Genomic DNA, 26,523 nt, shown 5'->3' on the forward strand with positions numbered 1-26,523 from the left:
CGTCCGGGGTGGTGCTGTCAAGTAGGTCCCAGATTTCTGTGGCGTGTTTGTGGAGGGATCGGACGTTGAGAAGGATGCATTGCAGGGTCTTTGGTTCGGTTGTGTTCTTGTGGGCGGGTTGTGCTGGTTCCGTGTTCTTGGCGGTGCTGCAGGTGTGCCGGCAGCGGTGACAGCGGAAGGGTCCATGGGTGTCGGCTGGTGATGCTAGCTTGCAGTTGTTGTTGCAGCCTGGGTTGAGTACGTGGAGTGCTGCTGGGTCGTAGCGTTGGCGGGTGGAGGTCCAGGGTTCCTGGTGCTGGTCGCGGACGGGCCGCAGACGGGCGCAGACGTGCTTGCCTTTGACGCGCCTTCGGTGCACCAGCGGCGCAGTGGCCGCCATTACGTAGGGGTCGGGGAGAGCAATTTCACTGACAATGAGTCAGTGGTCTTGCTCGCCTGTCCCCGCAGTGGCCACCATTAAGTAGGGGGCGGGGAGGGCTGGACAGCTGGGAGGCGGGAGCGGGGAGGGGAGCTGGATTGGGCCGGTCGCGCTGGGGGGTGAGGGGCCGCGGGGGTGAAAGGTAAAGGGAGGAAAGCAGGGATAAAGAAAAAGGGAAAATAAGCAGAAATAAGGCACAAAAGAGCAGAGGCAGAAAAGAGCAGAAAGGTGAAAGATAGAAAGGGTAGAAAAACGAGTGAAGGAGCAGAGGGAGAGAAAGGGAAAATGGGCAGAAATAAGGCACAAAAGAGGAGAGATACAGAAAGGTGCAGAAAGGTGAAAGATAGAAAGAGTAGAAAACCGAGTGAAGGAGCAGAGTGAGAGAAGGAGACGGAGGTCCACTGGACCACCAGGGATGAGGCGCAGGGTAACCTGCGGGTGGAGGAGGGCCTCGATCACCAACACTCAAGAGTGCAGGGGCACCTCACTTAATGGTGGAGCTGCGAGGGTGGGAGAGCAATTTCACTGACAATGAGTCAGTGGTCTTGCTCGGATTTGAGTTCTGCCATTTGGACTCAAGTCAGCCCCAAGAACGTTTTCAAAGTGCATGGCAGTGGTGGCGGCTTTTCTGCGCAAAAGAGGAATTTTCATTTACCCATACCTCGACGACTGGCTTCTGAAGAGTTCCACTCCATCTCTGCTTCAGTCGCATCTGTCTTAGTCTTCACATTCTGAACAAGCTGGCTCTACAGTCTTCACATTCTGAACAAGCTGGGTCTACAAGTCAATTTCAAGAAATCGATTCTCAACCCCACTCAGAGCATTCACTACCTAGGATCGTCGCTGGACACCGTGGAAGGAAGCGTGTGTCCTTCGGAGGAGAGGTTCGCATCTATCAGTAAGAAGTCTCAGGAGCTTCTACAAACTCTCCTCCCTGCGGTCAGACAAGTGTCTTCTCTCCTGGGGTCCATTGCCTTGTGCATCTTCATTGTCCCCAATGCTGAATTGCACATGCGTCCTCTCCAGCAGGCTCTGGAGGACCTGTGGGCACAGGCTTCAGGGAAGTGGGAGGATCGAATTGCCCTTCCCCAGTCGGCCAAGGACTCCATCAGGTGGTGGACAAAGAGATCGAATCTACCGCAGGGTGTTCCCTTTCACCAAGATACTCCAACGCAAACTATTGTGACAGACGCCTCACTGCAGGGCTGGGGTGCTCATATGGATCACCTCCAAGTGCAAGGTCAGTGGTCGAACACAGAGAAGGGTTATCATATCAACTTCCTGGAACTGAGAGCAGTCCAGCTAGCTCTCAAATCCTAAGGATTAAAAAAGTTGTATCCACCAGTTCGAGCGCCTTCTCCTCCGTGGGAGCTCAATGTGGTACTAACCAAGCTGATGGGAACACCTTTTGAACCAATACACAGGTCTTCTTTGCAGCACTTATCTTGGAAAGTGGCCTTCTTGGTCGCAACTACCTCTGTTCGTAGAGGCGAATTACAAGCTCTGTGCTGTAGGGAACCCACCACAGTATTTAAATAGGGTGGTTCTTAGAACTCATCCTAGTTTTCTGCCAAAGGTGGTGTCAGAGTTCCACATCAATCAGGGAATCTCTTTACCCACTTTTTTTTCCAATCCCTCTATGCCCCCTGAAAGGGCCTTACATTCTTTAGACCTTAAGAGGGTGTTGAAGTTTTATCTAGATATAACTAAAGGTATTAGAAAGACGGACCGGCAATTATGGTCCTATTAATACTGGATCAGCAGCCTCTAAGCGGTCCATATCAAGATGGATAGTCTCCTGTATTTCCTTGGCCTATCAGTTAGCTAATAAATGCTTAGATTCAGATACTCTGGCAGATGCTCAAGTAGGTCAAGCATCTCTGAGGAATCTGTTTGGTTGATTATTGATACCTATTATTTCAGGGTTGGTTTTATTACTAGTGCTACATTGCTAGTCCGCGAAGTGTGGGGTAAGGTCTTGCTATTCTATTCACTGCTTAGGACTATTGATGAGTATCCCCTGGAAGAGAAGGATAAGTTATTTACCTGTAATCCTAGTTCTCTTCCAGGGGTATACTCATCAAAGTCATAAGCACCCCGCCCGCCTCCCCGGTCTAGCAATGTTTAGTACAGGTTTGAAGTGGTTATTTATACGCCTTTACAAAAAGAACTGACCTAACTGTCACCTGTGGTGCATGCTGGGAGCATAGGGCTCTCTGAGGTTCTTAAAGGCAAAGTACCTAGATTCTTGTAAGTCTTAAAGGCGAGGTGCCAGTTATCTTTTCTGTCTCAGGACAGAAATTCCTATGCAGCCTATGGGCCAAACTGCCCTCAAATATTTGTGTTTTTTTCCTTGTTCTGGAAAATAAAGAAATTCTTGTATGACGCCATTTGAGTGTAGGGTCTCTATTACAAGTTTTCTTATGTGATTTATCGCTATACAAGTATTGCTGAGTTGCTTTCTGGCTGTTTGTCCCTTTTTTGTTTGGATTTTATGGGGTCCCGCACATGGGCGGGGATAATTCACTGCTTATGACTTTGAGTATACCCCTGGAAGAGAACTAGGATTACAGGTAAGTAACTTTTCCTAATTACACAGTACACAGAGGTCAATCTGATTAGGTGGTACTGCAGGGCATAGCAACGTTGAGGCCCCTGCAGGGTGTAGGCGAAAAGCATGTTTATATAAATAAGTCCACAAATATTCGTTGTTTGGACCACTGCAGGGCACATGCGAGAGGTATGATTAAACAGCAAGCCGGGATAGGCCTGTTGAGTGACGCCTGCTCCGTTCATTCTCTTAACTTGTCTCGGACATGCTCATCTTTGAGGAGCCATGGGTCCAGTTGGTGCTGCAAAGTGTATGTTCTAGTGGGTCACTGCAGTCGTACCTCGACAGGAGAGTGGTCAGATATACCCGAGCGTTCATGTCCCCACTCAACACCAGGACACCGAATGGGAGCTCCTGTAGTAGTGTGCTAAGCATGGGCAAGGGGTCGGCATGCAGTCTCGTGGCACATACATTTATAAGTCGACCCTCCCAAGTTCCGCCCATCTGATTGTGCCACACCCTGCTAGGTATAAAGGGAAGGGCTGTTTTGGCTAATATCCCTACTCCTCGTGACCCTGTTGTGAACCCCACACGTGCCAGTAGTTTGGACCCAAATCTGTCTGGAGCGTTGCAGGAGTTGCCTTTCAGATGTGTTTCCTGTAGTAGGACTATATGTGGTGCATGTCTGCGAAGACAGGGCTCCAAAAATCCACTCGCATTTGCAAGTCAGATTCAATAAGGACGAGCTAATTTTAGGTCTTACTCGCCATTTCTGGCGAGTAGGAAAACAAACGACACCTGACCTGCCTCTGAAAGCAGAGCAAATATGACTAGATAGCAGGATTTAAAGGCATCTTTATTGCTCACAAAGTGAATGAGCAATAAACATTTTTTTAAATCTTGTTAACTTGTCACATTTGCTCAGAGTTCCGAGGTCAAGTGCATTTCAGTTAGGTCGAATAGCTGTTTCACGTTACTAGACCTGCAGCTCTAGTACAATTATGATTTTTCGAGCCCTGTAGTACCATTGTACGTTCAATTTTATTACTAAGACTCTTTACGTTCCAGGTCATGATTCTCAAATCGGTGTCCCTGTGAAGGAGCGGAGGGTTCTCTCCACTAGCTAAAGGAGTCCTATGGATCGTCATGGTGGAAGTTTGATTGGTGTTTGGCTACGCTGGTGGCAATGGAAGGAGTCACTCCCCACCCCCCTCATGCTAGACCGTCTTGTTCCCCTGTGCGTGCCAAGCAAAACCTCTTACACAACCGTAAAACTGTGCCAGCTTGAATGTGGCTACCCAACCCCTGGGCATAGAACTACTGCCTGCAACCCTGTACTGTGGGCACAAAACCTCCCACCACCCTAATTTGCAGAGTGCCTGTCACCCCATAACAAAACAACCAAAAATTGGGTAGGCTTGAGCTGCTTGCAAGCCCGCTAGACGCCCCCCTCCAATGCAATGGATTGGTGCACCTACAACATTATAAGCCAAAGCAATCTATAAAGAAGTCATGTTTTAGAAATGGTAATCTTAAGCTGTGTCTCCAGTCCCAGTCCATGCCTCTGCCTCGTCGGGGTGATATCCTCATCCCTGCCTCGCGTGTCTGCATGGGTCACCCAATGTTTCGACCGACCATGTCCAATGGTGCTCCAGGTTGCATCCTCATTCCCTTTGAGCTGTAAGGGTATCTGTACTACTAGAAAGTCCTTCTCCATGATCTGCGGATATGTCTATTTCGGCTGTCGCCGAGCTATCTCTACCTTTATTTGTGTATTGCGATCGTCCTTCTGTCCTCATCCATTAAATCCCCTGCCTCCTCCGGAATGGAGAACTGCCCCACCTTGCCATCCGCTGCAATCTGGAGTGTTGCGTGTGAGAGCATAGAGAATTTGACTTCTTTGGCCCTAAGGGCCTTCTTCGCCTCGAAAAACGGTCTTAGTTCCTGTTGCACCTTTTGTCGGGTGACGTCTGGAAAGAAAGTGATAAAAGCGTTTTCATACTTGAGCGCTGAGGCGTTCCGAGCAAACTGCAGAATCACATGTCTGTAAAGATAAGTATTCTTACTATTATGGGGCATGTCGAAGCGCACAGCTGGGTGCCCATGAGCCTATGGGCCTGTTCCACGGAGAAATACTTAGACAGGCCCCAGGGCTGGAACGTGTTAATTGAGATCTTCCACAAATAGGTCCATGGCTGGCCCCTCTGATGATTCTGGTACCCCAATGATTCGAACGTTATTGCGTCTGGAGCAACCCTCCTTGGTCTTCCAACTTGGCCTCCAGCTCATTGGTTGTGACGGACAGTTACAGAACCTGTTCTGGAGAGCCTTTGTCTGATGCTAGGCCAGCTGTGACCACCCTCCACCTGGGCTCACATGTTCCGCAGATCAGCCCTCAGCAGGGAGACCTTCACCATTAGAGTCGATCCTCCTGGCCAGGTCAGACTGAACACCCTGCATAGCTGCCAGTACATCTGGCAATATGGGTTGAAATGCAACTGGGGAGGACGAGACCCCGGAGTCCAGCCCCACCTCCATCATCCCAGATCCTGGGGCCAGCCCCTTTAGGCAGGGCGTACTTGCCCAGTTTTGTTTGAACATGAGGCATTACTATTAATCAGCAGAGTTACACAATGCAAACCTCAAGGTAGCTGCATTAACATGCTTGTGGTGGTCAATTGATCTGACCCTGTTTATTTTAGGGCATAGGTGCTAGTGTACACCGCCCTTTGTGAAAAAATTGTCTTCTCACAGTAAGTTGTTCCTCCTCACTGCCCCCTGGTGGTGGATTGACTGCACTGCAGTGCTTGATCCACTATGTCCATCATCCTGGGAGCACTGAGCCGCTCTGACATGCTGACTTTGTTTTGTTGGACAGAATTCTTGGATGGCTTGGCGCACTCTCTCCATTACAGCTGCCAGTGAGACAAATTGTGGTTATAAGCCTTACTATTCTAGCCTCAAAAGTAATGGAGGCTCTGTGGGCACAGTAGTCTCTGGTACTCACTCCTCCAGTTACTAGGAAGTGGGCTCGGCTCACGGGGTGAACATGCACTGAGAGGCCAGTCTGCCGTTGTTAGGGTGGCTACCCCCTCTCATCTCGCAATTCCACTGCCCCCTCTCATTCCTCCCTTATACTGCCTTGTCACACATGCTACCTTCATGTACCTCCTCATGCTGTGGACTTATCCACCTCTTTCCTCCAATCACCCACCCCAACCCCCTCAGGTGCCCCTTCTACTTGTTCCTCCCTCTCATGTACTCTCTCTCACACTTCTCTCGCGCTCTCACCCATTCTTCCTGCCTCTTTCATATTAGTTCACTTCAGGTCTTCACGCACTGTTTCTTTCCTGTGCCTTTCCAAGATTTCCATCCCTCAACCCCACGCTCTCCTCTTCTTGAGGTGTCTTTTGCAAACCTAGGCACCCTCTTTATGCGTCTGTGGCCTGCTCTCACTTAACTTTCTCACACTTTCTGCTCATCTGTCTGGAGTTTATTCACCACTTTGTGCACAAACAACCTATCCCTCTCTATCGTCCTTTCTGTCTATTCCGTGCAGCTCTCACTAATATCTAATCATCATGCCACATAATTCCACTACACAAATACACTACACAGTTCCACCCCACACAATTCCGCTACTAACAATGCAAATTCAGCCCACATAATTCAACTCCAAACCACATACATCCACTCCAAACCAAAACACATGGGTAAAAGACATTGTCATTTACAATGCCAATATCTCTAACTCTTACAAATGCAAGACTGATTGCATTGCAGATGCTTGTTCTAGATTTATCTTGGCGACAAATAGTCCACTTGCAAATAAGTTCATAATTACTCCAGTAAGTGGAATTCATAAAAGAAATGAAAGCTACAACCAGTAGAAAAGATGCACAGGTTGATATCAGACATCAATACTAAACATTTATGGGGTAGATTTTAAGTTTTCTTCTGAAATTGACTGACAAACTTTATGTAGAATTCAGTTTGTTTTAATTACTTAATATAGTTTGCTTTTTTTTGTACTGAAAATCACTCGTATTTCAAAGAAAACTTAATGTTTTCAGGACACCTAAGGAGGATGCTAAGAAATAATAAAGTCTATGGTTTCAAAATGAGTATAGCTAGTTTTGCCTCAGCCAAGTTTCCCCATGTTTAGATATTTAATCATTTGTCTCTTTCCTAATGTTATTTTAAGGCCGTTCTTTATTGCGTTCCTATATTTTAAGTTAATATACCTTCTCAACTTCCACACCCTTCACAGTGGTTTTTAATGCTTCTTAAGTTTTTCTAGTACGAGTAGGAATACGTCAAGCAGGTATTGGTATGGATTTGTTTTCACCTCTTCTGCTACCATCCTCCCAAATCCACATTTTTCAACTGTGTATTAGTAGGACATAACTGTAAATTGTTGCGAACTAACTGCGTTGTTGAGCATAGTGGGAGTATGATCTTCTTTTTTTTTTTTTTTTCAAGCAAAATAAGAGGAGAGAAATGTTTTGGTAGTGACCGTGGCCTTTGGAGCGAGGACTATGTGCCCCTTCTCTTTTGTCACCAGTTAAGACAGAAATGTAGTAGCTACCTCTTCCGCAATCTCTACTGCTCATTTGTGCTAACCAAACTAAAATCCTGCCCTAGCACCAAACCATGAAACCGGTTAGGATAGTGGAGTTTAATGTTAAATGAGTGGTTTCTGCCGCTGCAGTTTTTATTGCTTCTTATTGAGGGGTCCCAGCATGAGTAGGTTTAAATCAAGCATGTGGATCTATGAGACAGACTGTGGAGTACTGCAGTTAAGGGTAAGGATTGTGTTTTTTGCACCATTCCTCCTGCTCCCATCCTTCCATACCCACATTTTACAACTGTGTATAAATAACTGTAAATTGTTACAAATTAACTGCAGTGTCAAGCGTAAAGCAATGGAGAAAAATATTTTGGTATTGAACGTGTGCCCCTTCACTTTTGTCACCAGTTAAGAACGGAATATAGTATCCAGCCCTTCTGTAAAATCTTCCTCCTGCGTGTGCTAACCAGATTACTATTGTGGTCTGGCACAAACCAACAGCCCAATTTAGTCCTTGATTTTTAAAAAAACAAAACATTGTTTTTAAATTAACACTTACTGGCCCAATATTGACGCTGTCTGTTTAGATCTACATCACCGCTTGTGATCATCTCCCCCAACTTTTAACACTGTGACCATATTACCCCCCCATCCTTGGTCAAGCAACCCCTACTCCATGTCCATCCTGCAGTTAGATCCTATCTAATCTCATTGTAAATAAGTACTAATTATCAATCTTCAATTAGTATTGCAGGGCATTTCTGCTGTCAGGGATATAACTTTCCAAATGTGTCCCTCGAATAATGGAGTTTGATTCGATTTTGGTGTAGTTGAGCATCGACTGTACTTTGTTTATTTTGGAGAGGTAATCCAGAAGGCTGAATTGCTTCCTATATTCTCTGGTGGCATGTGTTGTAAGTAGCTAGTAACCAGCACTGTGTTATTCTTTTAAGAGCCATAAAACTGCACTTCCGGCGTTTTGGGTATGTGTTTAGCGTTCTTAATTGTGCAGTTGTAGTGTGGTGGACAGTGCTGTTGTGAGCACATTGACACGTGACGCGTGGCATCTGTTTGCTGCGTTTGTTGGTAAAACATTTTTTTTTTTTAACAAGACCTTGTTTAGCACTATTGGGGCCCCATGAAAGCCACTCAAAGTATACATGAGATTTGTTTGCTGCTTGTAGTATAAATTCTGTGGAATCTTAAATGATACTGACCATGTAATGAAAAACAAACTGTAAGCAGCAATCCATACATAAAGTTTTGGATTTGTATGTTGGAGAAGCCAAAAAAAACTCACTTGAAGAATCAACCTGTTGGTAGACCCTCTAGGTCTCCTGAAAGGTCTATTTTGCATTGCTCCTAATCCCCAATAGAGCATGAACCAGGTCATTTGAACAGTAAGGTTTAGCTCCAAAATCAAACTGAGATATACCACTAGTTTGCTTCACGTGCATCTTTGCTATCCTTTTTCCTTCTATACCCTTCTTTAATGGCTATAGGAGCATACTTCAGACTACCCTAAATAGGATTCCAAAAGGTTATTTAGATTGTTTTACTGCGTTTACTAACCCACTCTTATAATTTGTTGTCTAATTCTTTTATTGTGGGCATTTTAGATCTTTTTCCTTTGCCTGGTAGAAGTTTGACTGGGTTTGATATGACTTAGATATGCGCCTTCGCCAATTTGCCTTGGCTGTAGTAGAATGGCAATAATTGACAATCTGGGTATGTCGCAACTAGTTTTTAGATTGGGGTCTAATTATTATTATTTTTTAAATCCCAGTTACTCCCAGTCCAGTGAAAAGCAAAGTGAAAGCACGTCCAGCTCCTACTCCCAAGGCTACAAAAGAGAAGTCTCCTCCTCCGAAAGATGAAGAGGAGGATGAACCAGAGGATGAAGAGGAAGAAGAAGATGAAGAACCAGAAAGCCCACAACCAGAAAAGAAGAAATCTGTAAGCCCCTTAGAAAAAAAGAAATCTGTCGACCCTCCAGCAGAGAAATCTGGAGACGAAGAGGAAGGCTCAGACGAAGAGCCACAATCTGCTGAGGATTAAGAAGCCACATTGGGCAATAGATGGGGTTTTTATATAAAAAAAAATAAGAAAAAATATTTGAGGGGAAATGAATTGGCTTTGACTTGACGTTTGGGCTTTAAATGCTGTTTTTTTTTTTTTTTTACATTTTAATAAAAGGACTACGCAAGTATTGGAATGATGCCATTGGTCATTTACTGATGGCTGTCATTGCTTTTCCCAATGGCCAATCAAAGCCTCTTCAATGTCTCGTTTAGGTTGCTTATTTGCTATCTATTTTTGTGCTGAAGATACTTGGGCAGACTATTGGGAGGCTATTATATTCCAGTGTATTTGAAGTGCAGGTTGAGAGGCGTTTTATTGTGAATGAATTGCGGTTTGACTTGTACATTTCAAATTAATTCTTTAGACCTTCATGATAAAGATTCCGTTTGCTTCCCATGGACAAATGGATGATGACTCATGAGATTTTGCCTCATGAGTTCCTGCTTGCTGTTTTTGGCACTTGGCATAGAGTTTGATGGGGTGACCTTAATAAAGGTAACTCTGTATACAATAGTTGGAGAGATGCAGTATTGCTTCAGATCACTCTTAGCTAATCCAGCCTCAGTTGTTAAATTTAATGCCCACTACCCCTCCCTTTGAGCCTGTTCCTGTTTAATTTTTTTTGTTTTTAACACTACTTCAGTTCCAAAGGAAGCCTGCGCTTGTAACAGAACTACCAATGCTCCTGTCCCCCTCCAGGACATTAAAAAGAACTGCGACAGTAACGCATAGCACATAATTCTTTTCTGCAGGCTGTTGAGTATGGGGGTTACTTTTTTTAAGTTAACATACATTTGCTTTTCTTGTATGAAGAACCTGTTTACTTCCGACACCTGTGGACGTAAAACCGAATTGTTATTTAGGCAGTGTACATGGTAAAACGAGAATTTGTGAATAAGGTTGCATTGCTTTGATAATAGTTGGTCAGGTTAGTTTGGACCACCTGTGTGCCCACTTTCTTTTTTTGGGGTTAAGTGTTATGGATTTTTTGATCTCGGCTCAAAATTGTAATTGATCATATCTTGTTTTTGTTGTATTATCTACTTCCTAATTTGTTTGGGATGGGGGACAAGGGCTGGAAATGTGCTTGTAGTTTTACAAGTGCCTATTGGCTAAATGTGAGTAGTTTTTTGGACTTCTTTTGGAAATGGGCCTTAATTCCCAGGCCACAATTTATGGAGTGTGCTCAAACGGAGTTTATTTTTGTAACCAGGTGTGTACATTGGGGGAGGGGAGATTTAGCATGAAGCAAGCACAAGATTAATCATGGAGCGATTATTAAGGATTTCTTTAATCTGTCACTGATCAAGTTATAGTTGCTGCAGATTATTCAAAGCCTTAATTGTTTGTTAGAAGCTAATCTGTATTCTGATTCAAACCTTTTAAAGCAGACCAAGCTAGTTTTAACCTTGCAAATCAGATTCGTCTTGCAGTGCCGACGGTGTTTGTGACATTGTTGTGTTTTTGTGTATGCAGTCACGAGGCAAAGAAAGGCCTGTTCGGAGGAAATAGGCATGTATTATGAATGTGTATTGGCAAATGTAGGATTTTCCGAGGTTATGTAAGAATTCACTTTCTAGCCTACTCTCCACCTCCCCCTTCTCAAAAAACGGACTGCCTCGTTGTTGGTGGCGTGGTCGAATATTTGTACTCGATTTCAGGCATTTGAATATAGGTATGCACTTTCCTCTTCAAAACTGGTTGACGAGACCGAATCAGACTGGCAGTTTTTCAGTTTACCACTAGCCTTTGGGTGGCATCCTGGATCTGTTCTCTAGATGCTCCAAAACTGATGAGCTGTTTTTGTTGTTGTTGTGTTTTAAGTGACTTGCGTTTTTTGTTGTGATGTTGATCTGCACACATGCAAGTCTGTGCTTCCTGGGTATACGTTTAGTTGACTTAGAGAATTGGTTATTTGCCCTCCAACTGTTATCGGTCATCTGAACTTAATACAGTTATTGCTTTATCTTTTGAACAGAGGCATCATTATTGAAGGGATGCAATATTTATTTCTAGAAACTTCTTGATTTCTAGATTGATCCCTCAAATGTTACTCTCTTAGTGTTGAGATTGTGAGGTAGGCTTGAGGCTGGGCCTGTGACCTAGCTGCAACGATTACTAGCCTTGAGATTCCTTGCCCCGCTTCCTGTGAGGGAGTTTCTAGTCATTGGTCTGCTTTCTTCGGTTTAATTTTTTTAACATTATTTGTGCGGGTGGAAGTGTTTGAAGTCTGGGGTGGGGCAGGATAACTTGGGATACCTTGACAGTGCTGAAATCTGACGCATGGTACTAGGAGATCAGTGTCAATGTAATGTTTTTATTTAAAAAAAAAAAACCTATATATACATACAAAAATATCGTGGATGGGGATGAAGTGAACCAGAGCTATGTTGGCCAAGTTTGTAAAATGTTAGATGCAGTCCTTGCGTTTGCTTTGAAATTGTGTGCTAGTCTTTGTGATAGTTTTAATTTTCCCATTCTGTGGTCTGTGTACCTACAAAGAAAATAAAATTGCTTTGCTTTTATTAAAGCGTTTTTAAGGCCATGTACCAGCCCCAGAGCTTCTGTTTTATGTACGTGTACTCTTTGCCTGTATTTTGTATTAAAAAGAAAAGAGAATTGTTTTGTGATGACTCCTAATTTTGCTGTTGCTGACAGCTGTCCTGTCCAACTTGTTTGGTAGCAAATAGCTTTCACTGTATTGCCTTGGGTTTGGCTACGATATGCCATGTTTATTGTTGTAGATCTTTGGTAAGAACCTTTGTGTACATGTAACAGCAGAAATTATGTTAATAGAATCAATGATATATACTCCAGAGGAACCTACCAATGAACTAGAAGTTGGACGTGCTTGTGTTGATGATGGATGCCATATAATAGCCATAAATCCTCATCGGCCACCCATGTAAAGTACCTGATGCTTTCTTTACCATTACTGCTGCATTTGTTGGGGGCATGTATGTTTTGCATAATTGGCAAATATTTTTTGTTTAAGTTTTCCATAAACATTTGAGTCTTTAATTTGGTAGGGATGGCTAGTTACTGTGATTTTCACATTTCCAGACGGAGCTATATGGTGACTGGAAACTCAAGTAAGACTTGCAAAAGTCAAACACAGCAGTAATAGATTTGGCTATCTTAGAGGTCCAAGGCTTCCTATTGTCGAATTTGGTATTACAGCGTCTTTGCACATCTTTTATCAAAGGATCTTCAGTAATACTAATACATTTTGATTCTCGAAACAGTTAAAACAAAGATCACTCCAAATGAAAGGACATGTAAAGGTGATAATTGCTGTGTAAATTACAGTAGAAGGAAGATACCAAATGCCCATTAAAAGTTGGTCTCTAATACAGAATCACTGCTCAATATCCTTTTCTGTTGTCAATGAGAAAATACTACAATGCATACATTTTCTTGTATTATTTTCTCATTGACAACGGAAAAGGATTTTAAGCAGCAAATCTGTGTTAGGTATTAGAAACCAACTTTTAATGGGCATTTGGTATCTTCCTTCTACTGTAATTTACACAGTAATTATCACCTTTACAGGGGTATTTGTCTTTTCATTTGGAGTCTCCTTCGGCTTAAAATGTTGCTGTCATATAATCTCACAATTGACCTCTAGAAATCCAGCAGGCAATACTTAGAATTTATTTCCATTTTTTTCCCAGCCAGTGAAGAATCACTGAACATAGGATTCTGTTAACTACATCCCTGTTTTGTATTTTTCGCACTTTCTTTTCCCAACCCTTGCTCACAGATTCAGTTTTCTGTGAACTGTATATTTTCCTCTCATTTTGATAGTATTGCATGTGTTTTCGATCACGATTTTGTGCTGGGGATTTGGCAGGTAATTTTGAAGGCAATTGGTCACTGTTAATAGGGCTCGCAAGCAAAGCGAAAAGCCCTGTTGTAGGGGTTTTAAAAATGGACCTGGAAATTCCACACAGCTCGTGCGTGTTATTTCCTAGGTCCATTTTTATTGGGTTGTGCGTGCTGTTTTTTAACAGAACACGCAATAGGTGGTCTCGTAGCTCCGCCTATTGGTGTCTGTTACACGCACCAAAGCCCATATATCTTCAATTATCGCTGCCAGGCACTGCCCCGATAATTGAAGACATATGCTGGCAGTGGCCCGCGCGCACCACAGCTGGCTTTTTCGGATCCATTTCACGGCGAAGCAAAAAAAAAAAACAACCGCTGTCTTGTTCTCCTTTGAAGTGGCCATGAGGGTAGGGAATGTTTTAATTTCTTGTCTCTGAACACACACACACACACAGGTAGTTTCCCGCTTTTAAAGTGCCTTAGAATTCCAGCCTGACCCAAGACCATGGCTTGGGTCTTGCCAAGCCATGGTCACGGTGGAAAGGTAAGCTTCGTGCTCCGGCAGGCAGCGTCTGGTGGGCACCCTGTCTGAACAGAAGTGAGACCACATCCTAGCATGTGTCAATCCTCGGTTACTGCCGCCTGGTTACTTTATGCGCGCCCTTCGCATCTCTTCTGAAAAAACATAGCACCCTTCCTCAAAAAAACATCATTATCTGGGACCCTAATAACTATGAAATTATCCAATATATTTCAAGGGACTAATAAGGCTGCAGCCGCATGTAATGCTCTGGGGTTCGCTTTCATCTGTAACACCATGAGAACAGAATCCTTTCCACAATTCTGTGGGGTCAGAATTTGTAGCAGGAACCGGCATGCTCAATAAACACACAACCTTTGTGCATGTTTGCTGACCTTTTGATGTTTACATTCTACAAAAGCACACACATCTTCCTTTGACAGATATAAACTACTAACTAGACAGCCTGAAAAGGAATGACCTGGTGACGGTGCTGGGTTACTGCTGCTAGTCTATGGGTTTTTTAATCTCAGTGTAATCGCGCAGGGCTGACTCAGCCTTTCACCCTGACTGGACCAAGAAACTGAGACACTGAATTGGCAACGATAACAGCTGCTATTAAGAATGCTAGAACTGGCAAACAATGCTGTAGTACAATCATATAAAAAACGCCTTATAATGAATCCATGCAAAAATGGAACAGGTCAGAAAAAGAAAAACATTTTATTTTATTATTCCTTGATATGGCTTTTATTTACATGCTCAAGACAGTGCGCAAAGCGCCAGATGCTGCCGCTTTTCATGTCACCGTGACACTGCCACTGGTCGGTAGAACCACTAATAGGTGGTGAGGAGAGCCTGGATTGTATGCTTTGTTGCAGATATTTGGGGACAGAAAGATGGCCTTTCTACGGCTCAAAGTCCAGATGCGTGCACAGACATATCAAGGCAAGGGGGAGAAAGTTTGACTTGCAAACCTGATCTCCTCTTTCGCCGAGCAATGTAAAGATGTTCTGAGCACAAGGGGTGGCTAGAAGGAGTGACCTGAAGGGGCTACACAACGCGGCTGGAAACTCTAGAACTGGACAGATGGAGGGCCTCTCTTTCTCACATTACACCACCCTCACACCTCCCTGCCCCTCATCTGCCGCTAGACAGAGTCCAGGTGAGACCTGCAACTTCAGGAAGTTTTTAACCTTCATTTATTGCCATGGGAAGGCTCAAACTGACATTATTCACAATATGGCAGCGATGTGAAGATTGTCAACGTTCGCAGTAAGCCTGCACGTGCAACCTTCAGAGGAGCAGCCCAACCCAATGGGATCTCACAGTTCTAGCTAACAAAGTGCTTGAGAACCACGATTGTTCTATAACGGAATGAATTTTTAAAAAATATTTCATTATCAGAATGAAAGTATTATTAGTGAAATCGGTCTAGTAAAGGCAATGAGCCAGGTTGTGTTTTTAATGTTTTCTCGGGGTTTGCATCGTTACGCAATGCTGTAAGTTTCAGGTGTCAACTTTAAATATGTATACACACCTTGTCACGGGTAGCAAGCGCTATATAAATGGTATTTACAGTCCAATACACAGCAAAATAATAAAAATTTTAGGTCGAGCCTGGGCAGCGGATGCACTGTTGCGAGGAATGCAGCAGTGGAGTATGGCTTTGAAGTTCCGCCCACTCTCGGGCCATATTTTTAATTGGCTTGTTTTTTCCTTTTTGCAGTTTTACATAGTACGAACTCTGCTCAAGGGCACTGGAGTGCTTCACACGAGCATGAGTTACATTACACCAGGCTAGATTCTTTTTTAGGCACAGGGGAGTAAGTGATTTGCCTAAAATCACAGGACTTGGACTCTAGTTCCAAAGTCGGCAGTTCTGGCCATAACAGCACACACTCTAAAGTAACAAGCATTTGCAATGCAATAGATCTCGTATTATTAAAGTTTTAGCTATTGGTGTTGCATTATTATTCGCAGTGCCAATAGCTAAAACTTTAATAATGCAAGACCTATTCCATTGCAAATGCTTGTTTATTTTTGCTTCTTATCTGCTGTGATCACTGGAAGCCCGAGGCACCAAACATTGAACAAGCATTTGCAATGCAATAGGTTTCGCATTTACGCGAGTTTAAGCTATTGGCATCGTAAATGACAGAGTTTTATTTACGTTTCAAAAAACAAAACATACATAAAAGGCATTGTCATTTACAATGCCATTAGCTCAAACTCATGTAAATGCGAGACCTGTTGCATTGCAAATGCTTGTTAAAGATGTGTTAGTAGCCTATGAATATGGTCAAATCCCTCAAAACAGGTTTGCTGCAATGTTATGAGCTGCATTCAGTGTGTTTAAAATGCTGAATTATCACTATTTTCTGGTATTGGCCCCATAGTTTGAATTTAAAGCGACACCTCCATTAGTTGGACTGAGCCCCCTCCTCCAAAAAGTTCTGGCCTATTTGCCGACTTGCAATAACAACCCCCCCTCCCTCCCTCTTCCCGCCACACACACAGTACCCACCACAGACTCGGGGAAATGGTCTGATAGAGAAGCTGAGATGGAGAGAGGCGCAGAGAGGGTGAAAGGGGGAGCAATCAAAAGAGGTGACAATCAACTAGGAGATGGAAATAGGCTGAGATGTGAGTGGGCTGAGAAGAAAGGAGGTGGCATTTTAATGCAGATACATATAAATGGGGGATAAAGGAAAGAGGGATGTGTGAGCGAAGGGATGGATAAAGAAAAGACACGGAATAGAGAAACGAGTCAGGAGACACAGTAAAGGAGGGAGGCGCATATGGCATAGATACAGGGGTGAGAAGAAAGAAGAGGGGGGTCGAAAGGGAAAGCAGCAAAACAGAGAAGATGGGAGCCTAGAAGAGGGAGAGTATGAGGTGAAGAGAAGACGTGAGAGGAAAGAAAGGGCAAAAGAGACGCAATGTGGTGATGGGCCCCTGAGTCTGCCCTAGCTCACTTAGATCCATTGGACTAGGGCTGAACGTGGGGCCTGTATTGCTACGGGGAGCGCCAGTGAATGACTGCAGAGAGACGGAGGAGAAGCGCTACATAGAGAGAAGCGAGGCGGGTGGGAGGTCGCTGCCTGATTGGGCTAAACCTGGGCATGCAGCGGGTGCCAGGCCTACCAGGGAGAGAGGGGGTCACCCCAACAGGGGATTCCCAGCGGCATCGCCCCCTCATGATCATATATGACATCCCCGCGGGGGCGGGAACTTCTTAAACCTATACCCAAGTGGGGGCGCTGCGAGCTCAGACAGCAGCTCACGAGCCGGAATTGCGGGGCGCCTCTCGTCGCACCCCAAAGGCTCGCAAGCTTCGCGCCGAGCCAGATCGCAGCTCCCTGGAGGTGCAGGCAGAGGGACCGCGTAAGCACCGCGCAGGAGCAGCGCAGCCACTGCGCCCGGAGCAGGCACCTTCAAAGTGTGAGGGAAGAGAGAAGGCTCTGAACACGCCGGGCTGAAGGAAGCGGCGAGCTGTCACCGGGCGCTATCTACCGCCCTTGGACTGATGGGAGCAAAAGAACCGCCTACTTTGGTATAGAGAGGAGCGGCTGTCTGTCTGTCTGTCGCCAGCATAGGAGACTGTTCAGCGTGCCCGTAGTCTCAAGCTGACGCTTTAAAAACAATTGCTTAATATGTGAGGGCAGAAAATGGGCAGCGCGCTAGTGTCGAGGAGGGATCAGTCTGCGCATCACCATAGTGCCCACTTGATTAATTAAGTGCCGGGTGGTTATCAACCCCTAACCTACCTGTCAGAGGCACACACAAGCATACATACTTGCAGACGCACACAGATACACATACACAGCACAAAGGCGGCCGCGTGCAGCTGAGAGCAGCAACAGGTGCCAGACCAGGGAGACGGCGCTGCTCCGAGGACCGACGCCGCTCACAACACCGGACAGAGTGACAGCAGGAAAGAATCACTCGGGCAAAGGAGGGCGGCCGGGCTACGGGCGGTGCACCCCAAACCTGCAGGCTCATCCCGAGCGACCTCACGCTTGGATTGGAGACCGTCGGTGTGCACAAGTGAGAGGCCCTGGAGGCTCTGATTGTTTTAGGACTCGTGGCGCTACCTATAGAGAAAGCGACTGCACAAGAGAAGACGTGAGGTCTCAGTGGGAAGAAACTCGATCGAGGGAACAGCCGGTGCGTCCGCAGACCTGCAGATCTTCGTCCTGGACTGTGCGCACAAGCAGGCAGACAACAGAAAGCTACCCCAAGACACCAGGGAAGCGGGTAGAAGCTGACCGGGCGCTAGGGCGGCGCTTCAGGTGCTTCTACACCACCTGCTACGGGTGGCGCCTTGAAGCCGCTGATCAGCCTAGTGGAATCTTGACACCGCCAGCAGACACAACAGTGCCCACCACCTTGTCACCCACCGACAACGGAGACATGGAGGCGAAATTGGCTAATAGGTATGGAGGGGGGCGGGGCGCCGCGGGTTGGGGTGGCGGTTTTAACGTGCTCTGTAATTAAAATGGGTCGATCCCAGAATTATGCTCGAATTAATGCAGAAACGTTGTGAATTGATTAATGTATTGCTCTAAAAAAGAGGGGGATTTTTTTCGGGGGTGGGGTTTGTTCTCTTAATTGTGCGTGCCTTCCTCTCCAGCCCTTGCTTTCCTCTCACAACGAGGGCCGGACTGGCCATACTGCCACCTGACATTTCCCAGTAGGCTGCGGACTGAGGGCTGCTTTCAGAGCAGGGCGGGACGCCGTGACCCCCAGGACACCCCAGGGCCTTTGCCTGACTGCGGCCTCCGGCCTTGCGTGCTCGATTTTAAGTTTCCGGTCCGGCTGCTTGCAAGTTACAAATCATTGTATCCAGGTGCCTTAGGTTTATTGGTTCGATTGAAAGGAGTCGGCTTCTCAGCTCAGAAAACGCACCGGTCTGTCGCTTCAAATCACAGGGCAGGACACCGCGCGCTCTCCTTAAAGATGCTGCTTTCAGCTGGTGAGCATGAATGCCTCGGGTGGGCCCTACGAGGTTTAGGCGGGGGGGGCTGGCCTGGCCATGAGTGGAATCCCCCAGACCATGCTAACGCTGCTCCAAGGGGCTAACGCGCTAGCAGCGTTCAAAAGCAACATTTTCATCAATTTACCGTGGATGGGGTAGGGCAGGTTAAATTAATTGCTCCCGGTAAGGGGATTATTCAAAGACTGTTCTTCCTGCTCAATGTTTTTTTCCCTTTAATTTATAATAGCGAAGATTTCGCCGGATGTGTTTAATTTAGAGCATGTGTATAAGCCTTTCGCCCCCCTGGCATGGTCTCAATGGCCGTCCCAGGCCTCAACCCCTCACTAGGTCAGTTGCATCCAATTTATCAAACCGCGCTAATCCCATAATCTGGCCGTGTCATTTCAATTAGAGGTGAGGGGCACGCAGGGATTATCTAGTCCTAAACCGAATTAGCGAATCTGAAGCTCCCTGAGTTGAAGTGCGTGCTACACAGATCTGTCTGGAACCAAAAAACCACGGGTTTGAATGCAGAGCGCGCCATCTGCTGAATACGAATGAGATCTGTGCAAAACCCGCAGGTTATGGGGTGGGAAACTTTTGACAATGATAAAATTAGCGGTACCGTTCTGCAGGATGCCCGGACAATTCTTAAGTAGGGCATTTATCTGCGCCGAGCTCTTACCACTACAGTTCTCGGGCCCAGCACAAGGCCGCCTCCCTAAAGAGGAAAGAAAGTGTTTCAGCCCAGATTAGCGAGTCTAAGGTCAGCCGAAGGGTCGTGCGTGAGCCGGGTTAGAATGATAGTGGGCGGGGTATTGGTAATTGAATCGGATGAGATCACACGGTGAGTCGGCAAAGTAAGAGCTGGGCTCCAGGAGGAGGCGGGATTCAGCTCTGTACCGTCAACTATAGATTCACGACTCTCTCAGAGTTCTGAAAACATTAGAAGGATCCCAGCAGGTAAATGTAGTCCTTTTTTAATTCTTCTAAGTTTGTTAGATTGGTTTTGTAGCTAAGACTGAAGGAAATAGATTCCCAATGAACCGACAAAAGCTAAACAAGCGGCAAACTCCCGATTTTTGAAGGCACAAAAGTTTTCACAGTCAAGCAGGGAAAAAAGCTAACTTCTGTGGCTCAACTTGGCATGTCCCAAATAGCTTGTAAATGCGGCGTGCGCGTCCCGAAAACGATAAAAACAAGCGGCAATCTCCCGATTTTTGAAGCCACAAATTGGAGAGGCAGTCAGGTCCCGGGCCGGCCAGCCAATCTCAGCGCGGCCCGGGGAATGATGTCACGGGGGTGTCCCGGGCCGGCAGCCAATCACAGCGCGGCCCAGGACAAAGGGGCGGGACTTAAAAAAAGTCTGAGAAACGCCCCCGAATCGCGTTTTATGGGGAAAGCGTGATTGACAGCCTCTGTCTCCCAATGGCTAGCCTCCATTTATGGAGCTAGCCAATGGGAGACAGTGGCGGAACCAAAGCCCCATATGCATTTACATTTACATATGTAGGATCATGAGATTTCGCCATTGGCGGAGCAACTGCTACGCAGTTGCAACGCCCAGGGCGAAACCTGAAAATCAAAGGAGGTTTTTATGGCTTTCCTGGACCTGCTGGGTGCCCACTTTATTTTCTTTATACGTTTCTTTATTCAGACCCCCCAGGATATAGCGGCATGGGTTAGCAGATTTAGCGGCACAAATATGGAAGTTTAGCGGCATTTTTGCGGCACTTTATTTTACTCGTAATCAATTATTTTCAGCTTTAAAACAATGGAAACTGTTTTACAAGAGTATTCCACTTTGAGATAGGCCCTGATGTGATGATGAGCGAGGGGTTTTTGGTGGGCTGCGAATCGGGAGCTGTAGCTCACAGGGGCAGTCTATAATACTAGTGCAGAGTTACATCTTTAAGCACCCATAGTGTGGTGTCGGAGATAAAGAGCTGTACCATAGGGATGGGGCGCATTTGTCATCCAGGGGCCACGGGCTCTTCATTCACACAGTCTTAGGGGCCATCACTGAAGCAATCCGGCGGAGGTAGGGTTTGTTGCCAATGAACTCTTTCCCCTGATGTGGAATTTCAAGCAAGCGAAAAAGGGCGCTGCCCAAAAAATGTGGGATGATTTCCTGGATTCTGGAGAGGTTGCACTGCAATAGAAAAGACAGATAACTGTTTGTGCTGTACAATTTTTGCACTGGTTCTTGCGTCCTGTAACCTCATAACCAATTTCTACTTACCTAAAGTTTTTTAATTTCTCGCTGGAACTGTGTGAAAAAAGGCTACGTCTTTGTGTAAGTTCTCTCTCTCCCTGGGATACAGTTTCAGTGGGGGCAGCGACTGGCAGGTTGTGAGCGCACTATATAAAGGAAGATCTTTTTACAATGCTGTGAAAGGTACAACGTAATGCTAAAAATAAAGGTGCAGCATAATGGATGGAACTGTGAAATTTGCAGCCTACAAATAGTGAGTATTCATCTGCACTTTTCATAGATTTGGGAAGTTAATTTTAACTACAGAATGTTCCGGATAGAGCATTCAAAACTGATAAATCTATCCCCCTCGCATGCTACAGAGCCCACTTCATAGGCAGCAACATAATACTTAATTTAACAGCATATACAGATTCAAGTATTTAATCTTGTGAAAAAAATAAACACTCTTATCGACCCAGTACAAACCATATTTTCTGGAGAAATGAATAAAATAGGTGTCATAATGTGATGCAGGCACTTATGTAAAAATTGCTGCATTTTTACAAAAGTGGCGATTTCGCGGCAAACCGCGAAATCCTGGAGGGTCTGTTTATTGGCATTATTATTATACATGAAAATCAACTGTAATGAAATCCCAAGTACTCCACTCTCAAATATTATACTAAATAGGATCCCAAAAAGGAACAATCAAAAATGTAGCAAAGAATGAAAGAAAATCGGAAAATAAAAACCAATAAGTAACAAAATAACCATCTTGCTTTTTCAAATATAGTTTAAGCAATGCCTGAGGTAACCTTTCCCCACATATAACACAACCCACAAAGAAATGAATTGTCACCAGCCTCAAACATTTAATCACGGATTCAGATTACAGATGAAAGCACTCCAATTGCCATCACGTATAAGCGGATAAAAGTAATATACCCCCCCCCCTGTAAGCGAGAGGGAGAGTTCAACTAGGCTCAGCAATAGACCCCAAACCTTGTGAGTATCTGGATTTGAACTTGAACCTTGTTAAATTAGGCGTTCATATGTAGCTAACCGGTAAGGTTTGACAAGTCATTCTTGATGTGAGGGCACCAGTAATGTACAACAATGCCACAATATGCGGATCTTAGCCACCATAAGGGCCACCGATATCCATCTGAGTCAATGAAAAGTCATATTAACCAAAGCAAGAGAATCCTGTAACAAGGCCAGCAGGTCCGACTCTTCAAACTGAATAAAACTAGTTGAGCGTAGCATCTACCATACATGGTGCCAATAGAGCTCCAATTCAGGGCATGACCAATGAATGTGGCACAAATCATATGCAACATCTGGACACCTCAAACATACCGCACTAGGAAGCAGACGATCCTTATTACTTGGAAAGAGACTGATACCAAGCGAGGATTTCGAAATAGGCTATTTTCCTGGCGGCCTCCTACCTGTTAATTCTGCAGCATTTAATGCCTGCTTGTGACACCACACAGTGTGGGACCACACCCCGCCAGTGAGCCTTGGGGCTGAATTGTTGCAGGAGCTTTGAAAGTGGCACTCGCTTCTCGCAGGGCGAGGTATTTTCCTGGCGGCATCCTGCTCATGAATTCTGCTGCCTTCTACACCTGCTTGTTACACTGCACTAGGGTTGGACTATATCACTCAGTGAGCATTGGGGCTGAATCGCCTCAGGAGGTTTAAAAGCAGCGCCTGCATCCCGCAGCGCGGGACGTGCCGGTCGTGTACCTAGGCCAAGACAGGCTTGTCATGCCCGGAAGAGGCTGGGCCGCTCCTCTAGGATTTGCCATCCAGTATTGCGCCACATTCTCTTGAGGGTCCCTGTCTGAACTTTAAGGTACTGGTTTACTTGAATATTATTGTGAACTTCGCCTCCCCTGCTTAGCCCTTTGCTTATATTTGTGGTCTTGAGTTTTCAACTTGCTCAATGGGGAAAGCGAAAAGCTACGTAGCCTATTACACATCACTGAGGAGCTGTCCACTAACTCCAGACTAGGTTGCTCCGAAAAGAGTGGGTGTACCTTGCTCCCCCCCCCTACTCTGAGGTCTCATCACACACCCCATAGGTGGGCTTTTGCTCTGCACCCTAATGACCATTCTCACCCCTCCAGATATAGAGAATCCCTGTCTGATAGAGCTATTCATTCTCTCCTACTTTCAAAAGATCCGGCACATCACTCCACCATATCAAACTTGCAACAAATTGAATCCATCCCCACTGATCCCTTAAGGCAGTGGTTCCCAAACTTTTTTGACCTGTGGCTCCCTTGACCTAATTTGGCAGTTGGCCGTGGCTCCCCACCATTTCTTTTTTTACTGGTGGGCAGGAGGGGGGATGTAAGCACGACCTCTGGAGTACTTACTGTCGGCTTCCTAAAGTAATTGCGATGCAATGAAGGTATTATAATCATTCATTTTTGAACAGCACTGGTGAGATTAAGTATTTGCCTAGCTTAGAATCTATGCAGTCATTAGCGGAAAGTGGTTACTTTACTAATTGTCGCTCTTCTGCAAAAGTACGATTTGTACTTTGAAACTTTTACTCGCTCCGTGGAGCCCGCCTTTACACAGTAAAATTATTAATCAAGCACCATGCTGATCTTCGGCCCAACCTCTGTTTTACACCTGTATCACCAGCATTATTTTTCCTGTAAAATTTACTGTAAAAGTAATGCTGGTGATACAAGTGTAAAACGGAGGTTAGGCCGAAGATCGGCATGGTGATTGATTAATAATTTTGTAAAAAGGTGGGCTCCACGGAGCGGGTTAAAGCAGTCAAAGGAGTCCAAAACAAAACGGACCACACAGGAATCCCTCCCATGGCAATTTCCACATCAACTGCCCTAGTAGTACTGTAACAACTAACTTTTGTGGCTCGGTTTGCAGGTATAATGATCCCTGTTTGGGCCCAGATACAGCACTACTTTTGAACCCGCCTGGTACCTAATTTAGAGCACTGGGAGTTTGCTGTATAGCAGTCTGTAATCAAATTTAGAGCAACCTTTGGCTTTGATTTACAATAACAGTAGAGCTGTTGTCCAGATTCAGAGCAGCTTGGACTTGGGTTTTTAGAGTCACCGATGTTCACATTTAGGAACATTTGGAGAATGCTCACGTTTAGAGTTGTTTATGCCCAGAGTCACAGAATCTTCTAGGCTTAAATTGGAGCCTCAGTGTGTCTTTTGTTAGAATAATTGGTGGATCCAGTGCTTATGACCCGGTGGTTGCTGGTGGTTCCTGCCGCCATGCATTTTTGGGGACCACAGCGTGCTTTTCCTCAACAGACATTCATCCAAAGCAATTGAGAAAACATCTAAGGGGGAAAAAGTATGAAGAGAGACTGAAAAACATATGACAATGGCAGAAAGCAGGGATGAAAAAGAACCTGCAGAGGTCACATCAAGGGGCGGGAGTGTCTGCTGGTGGAGTAAAGATGCATAGGGTGAAATCCAGACTACACTGCCTTTCTATTCGGTACCCTGACTTTCAGTAGCACCAGCCGTGGACTTCTAAGCACATGGGCCCTGGCACTGCATATTTTACAAATTAAGCACAGGATGGTTCTTTGCATTAGCATAGCTCACCTGGTTAGGAGTGGATGCTGGGTTTCCATATTGCCTGAACTAGATCCAGAAACAAGAACTGGGGCTGTTCTAAGTTGGAGGGGGGAGGGATTGACTGCAATTACACGTTTACTAGTCAGCATGCTCCCCTTCCACACATACCAAGAACGTGTTTTTCTTTCACCACTGGCAATAATAATCGGTGAGGAAGTGTACATTTCGCGGTGATAATATATTCCTGTGTCTTCGTAACACAACAAAAGGATCGCTTACAAAGAGTGCTCTCTATAAAAAAGAAACTTGGGCCTGTAATCTAAGATGCAAGAGACACTGGTGGGTCCCGAGATGAGCGTCTCCCGAGATGATGGTCTTGTGAGATAACCTGACACTTTGTTCTCAGCAGTTGGGATAAAGTGTCATCGGTGGGCCTTCCTACCTCATGGCAACTGCATTTCATTAAGCATTTTTTTTTTTAACCATTGCCCTGTTCGACAGTTATTTGATGCAAACTCTGCCACTGTCAGGCAGACCTGGTTCGAGGCATGTGGGCTGCTAAATTCATATCTGTGCATAGATCGCCGCCTAGTGTTGGGTCCGGATGATTGCACATTGTTGTCCTGGAAGAGTCTTCGAAGTATCACGAGATAGGTGGCTCCTCCCCTGGACTACGGTGCGCATGGGCATCCTCTCCATCCTCAGATTGGTTTTTTCCGCCATTGGGTTCGGATGTATATTTGTTAACTCAAGTTCGGAATCGATAGAAAACTTTATTTGGCCAAAAGGCCTATAGGTATCGTCTGTATTGTTTTTGCGATCTGTGCCGAGTACTTGTTCCAGCTTGATTTCCAGCCGGACGTCGTGTACAAGCCGCGTGGCTATTCAACTCCAAAGGCCCGGTCGTTGCCAAAGGCCTTATCGATGCACGAACATGGAACAGAGCCCATTCAAGAGATGTCCCGTTTGTAACTCCAAGTGTCCTCACATCGACGTCCACCCGGTGTGCAACAAGTGGCTGTCTCCGGATCACGAGGAAGCCAGCTGTATGGCTTGTTCTCGGTTCCGGTCCAAGAAAACACTTCGCCTTCGACGCGCAGCGCAGAAGGAAGCCCAGCACACAGCGCCTGACCCGGTGAACATCTTCGATGCTGAGGACGATGAAGGGGTCGAGCAGTAAGCTCATGAGATCCAGTCGGATCCTGCGTCAGAGGTTGACTCCCGTTATGACGCGGAAAATGATGTCATCGACGAGGTAGGAGACGACGATGAGGCCTTTGGGGCCGGAGAAGATAGCTCCAGCGAGGAGCAAGACCCGCCCGCTGGTATGGGGGCCGACACTAACACACTCAATAAGGCTCAGGTTGAGGGATCGCCACAAGGCTTTACCTAAGATCAAACGCATAGTTCTACAGCCTCGCTTCAAGGCCCGGCTACAGACATTACTAAAGAGCCATCGGTTGACCGATTACAATCGAAACCAAAAACATCGGTGGCCACATAACCGAAAGCACCAGATACTAAATCGAAACCGAAAGTAAGTTACTTTGGTCGGTTCCAAGGCTTCCGGACCGTCGGCTCCGACAAAAGAAAAAGGTGCAATCGACCCAGAGAGGTCGCTAAAGGGTGTCGAGCTGAAATCCGGGGCACCGAAGAAACAGGTCAAGGACATCGACCCAAAAAAGTTGGCACCGTAAACACAAATAAAGGACTCGAAGCGCAGGACGCTACCGATCCTAAGCGTCGAATCAACAAAGCAAAAGTCAGCAAGGACCTTGAGCACAAAACACACAGTGGC

The 26,523-nt window shown here is 45.6% G+C and overlaps 1 protein-coding gene across 2 annotated transcripts in view; it reads left to right on the top strand.

Annotated features, from left to right (window-relative positions):
- NUCKS1 (nuclear casein kinase and cyclin dependent kinase substrate 1) overlaps window positions 1–12,240 on the top strand; it is a 74,855-nt gene extending 62,615 nt beyond the window's left edge. For both annotated transcript variants that reach the window (XM_078644599.1, XM_078644600.1), the window contains exon 8: window positions 9,326–12,240. In XM_078644599.1, the coding sequence (XP_078500725.1) occupies window positions 9,326–9,597 (272 nt within the window). In that variant the 3' untranslated portion in view covers window positions 9,598–12,240. The remainder of the gene's footprint in view (window positions 1–9,325) is intronic.
- Window positions 12,241–26,523: the final 14,283 nt, after the last annotated feature.

This window comes from Lissotriton helveticus, chromosome 5_1 (genome assembly GCF_964261635.1).
Source record: "Lissotriton helveticus chromosome 5_1, aLisHel1.1, whole genome shotgun sequence".
Taxonomy (NCBI): Eukaryota; Metazoa; Chordata; class Amphibia; order Caudata; family Salamandridae; genus Lissotriton; species Lissotriton helveticus.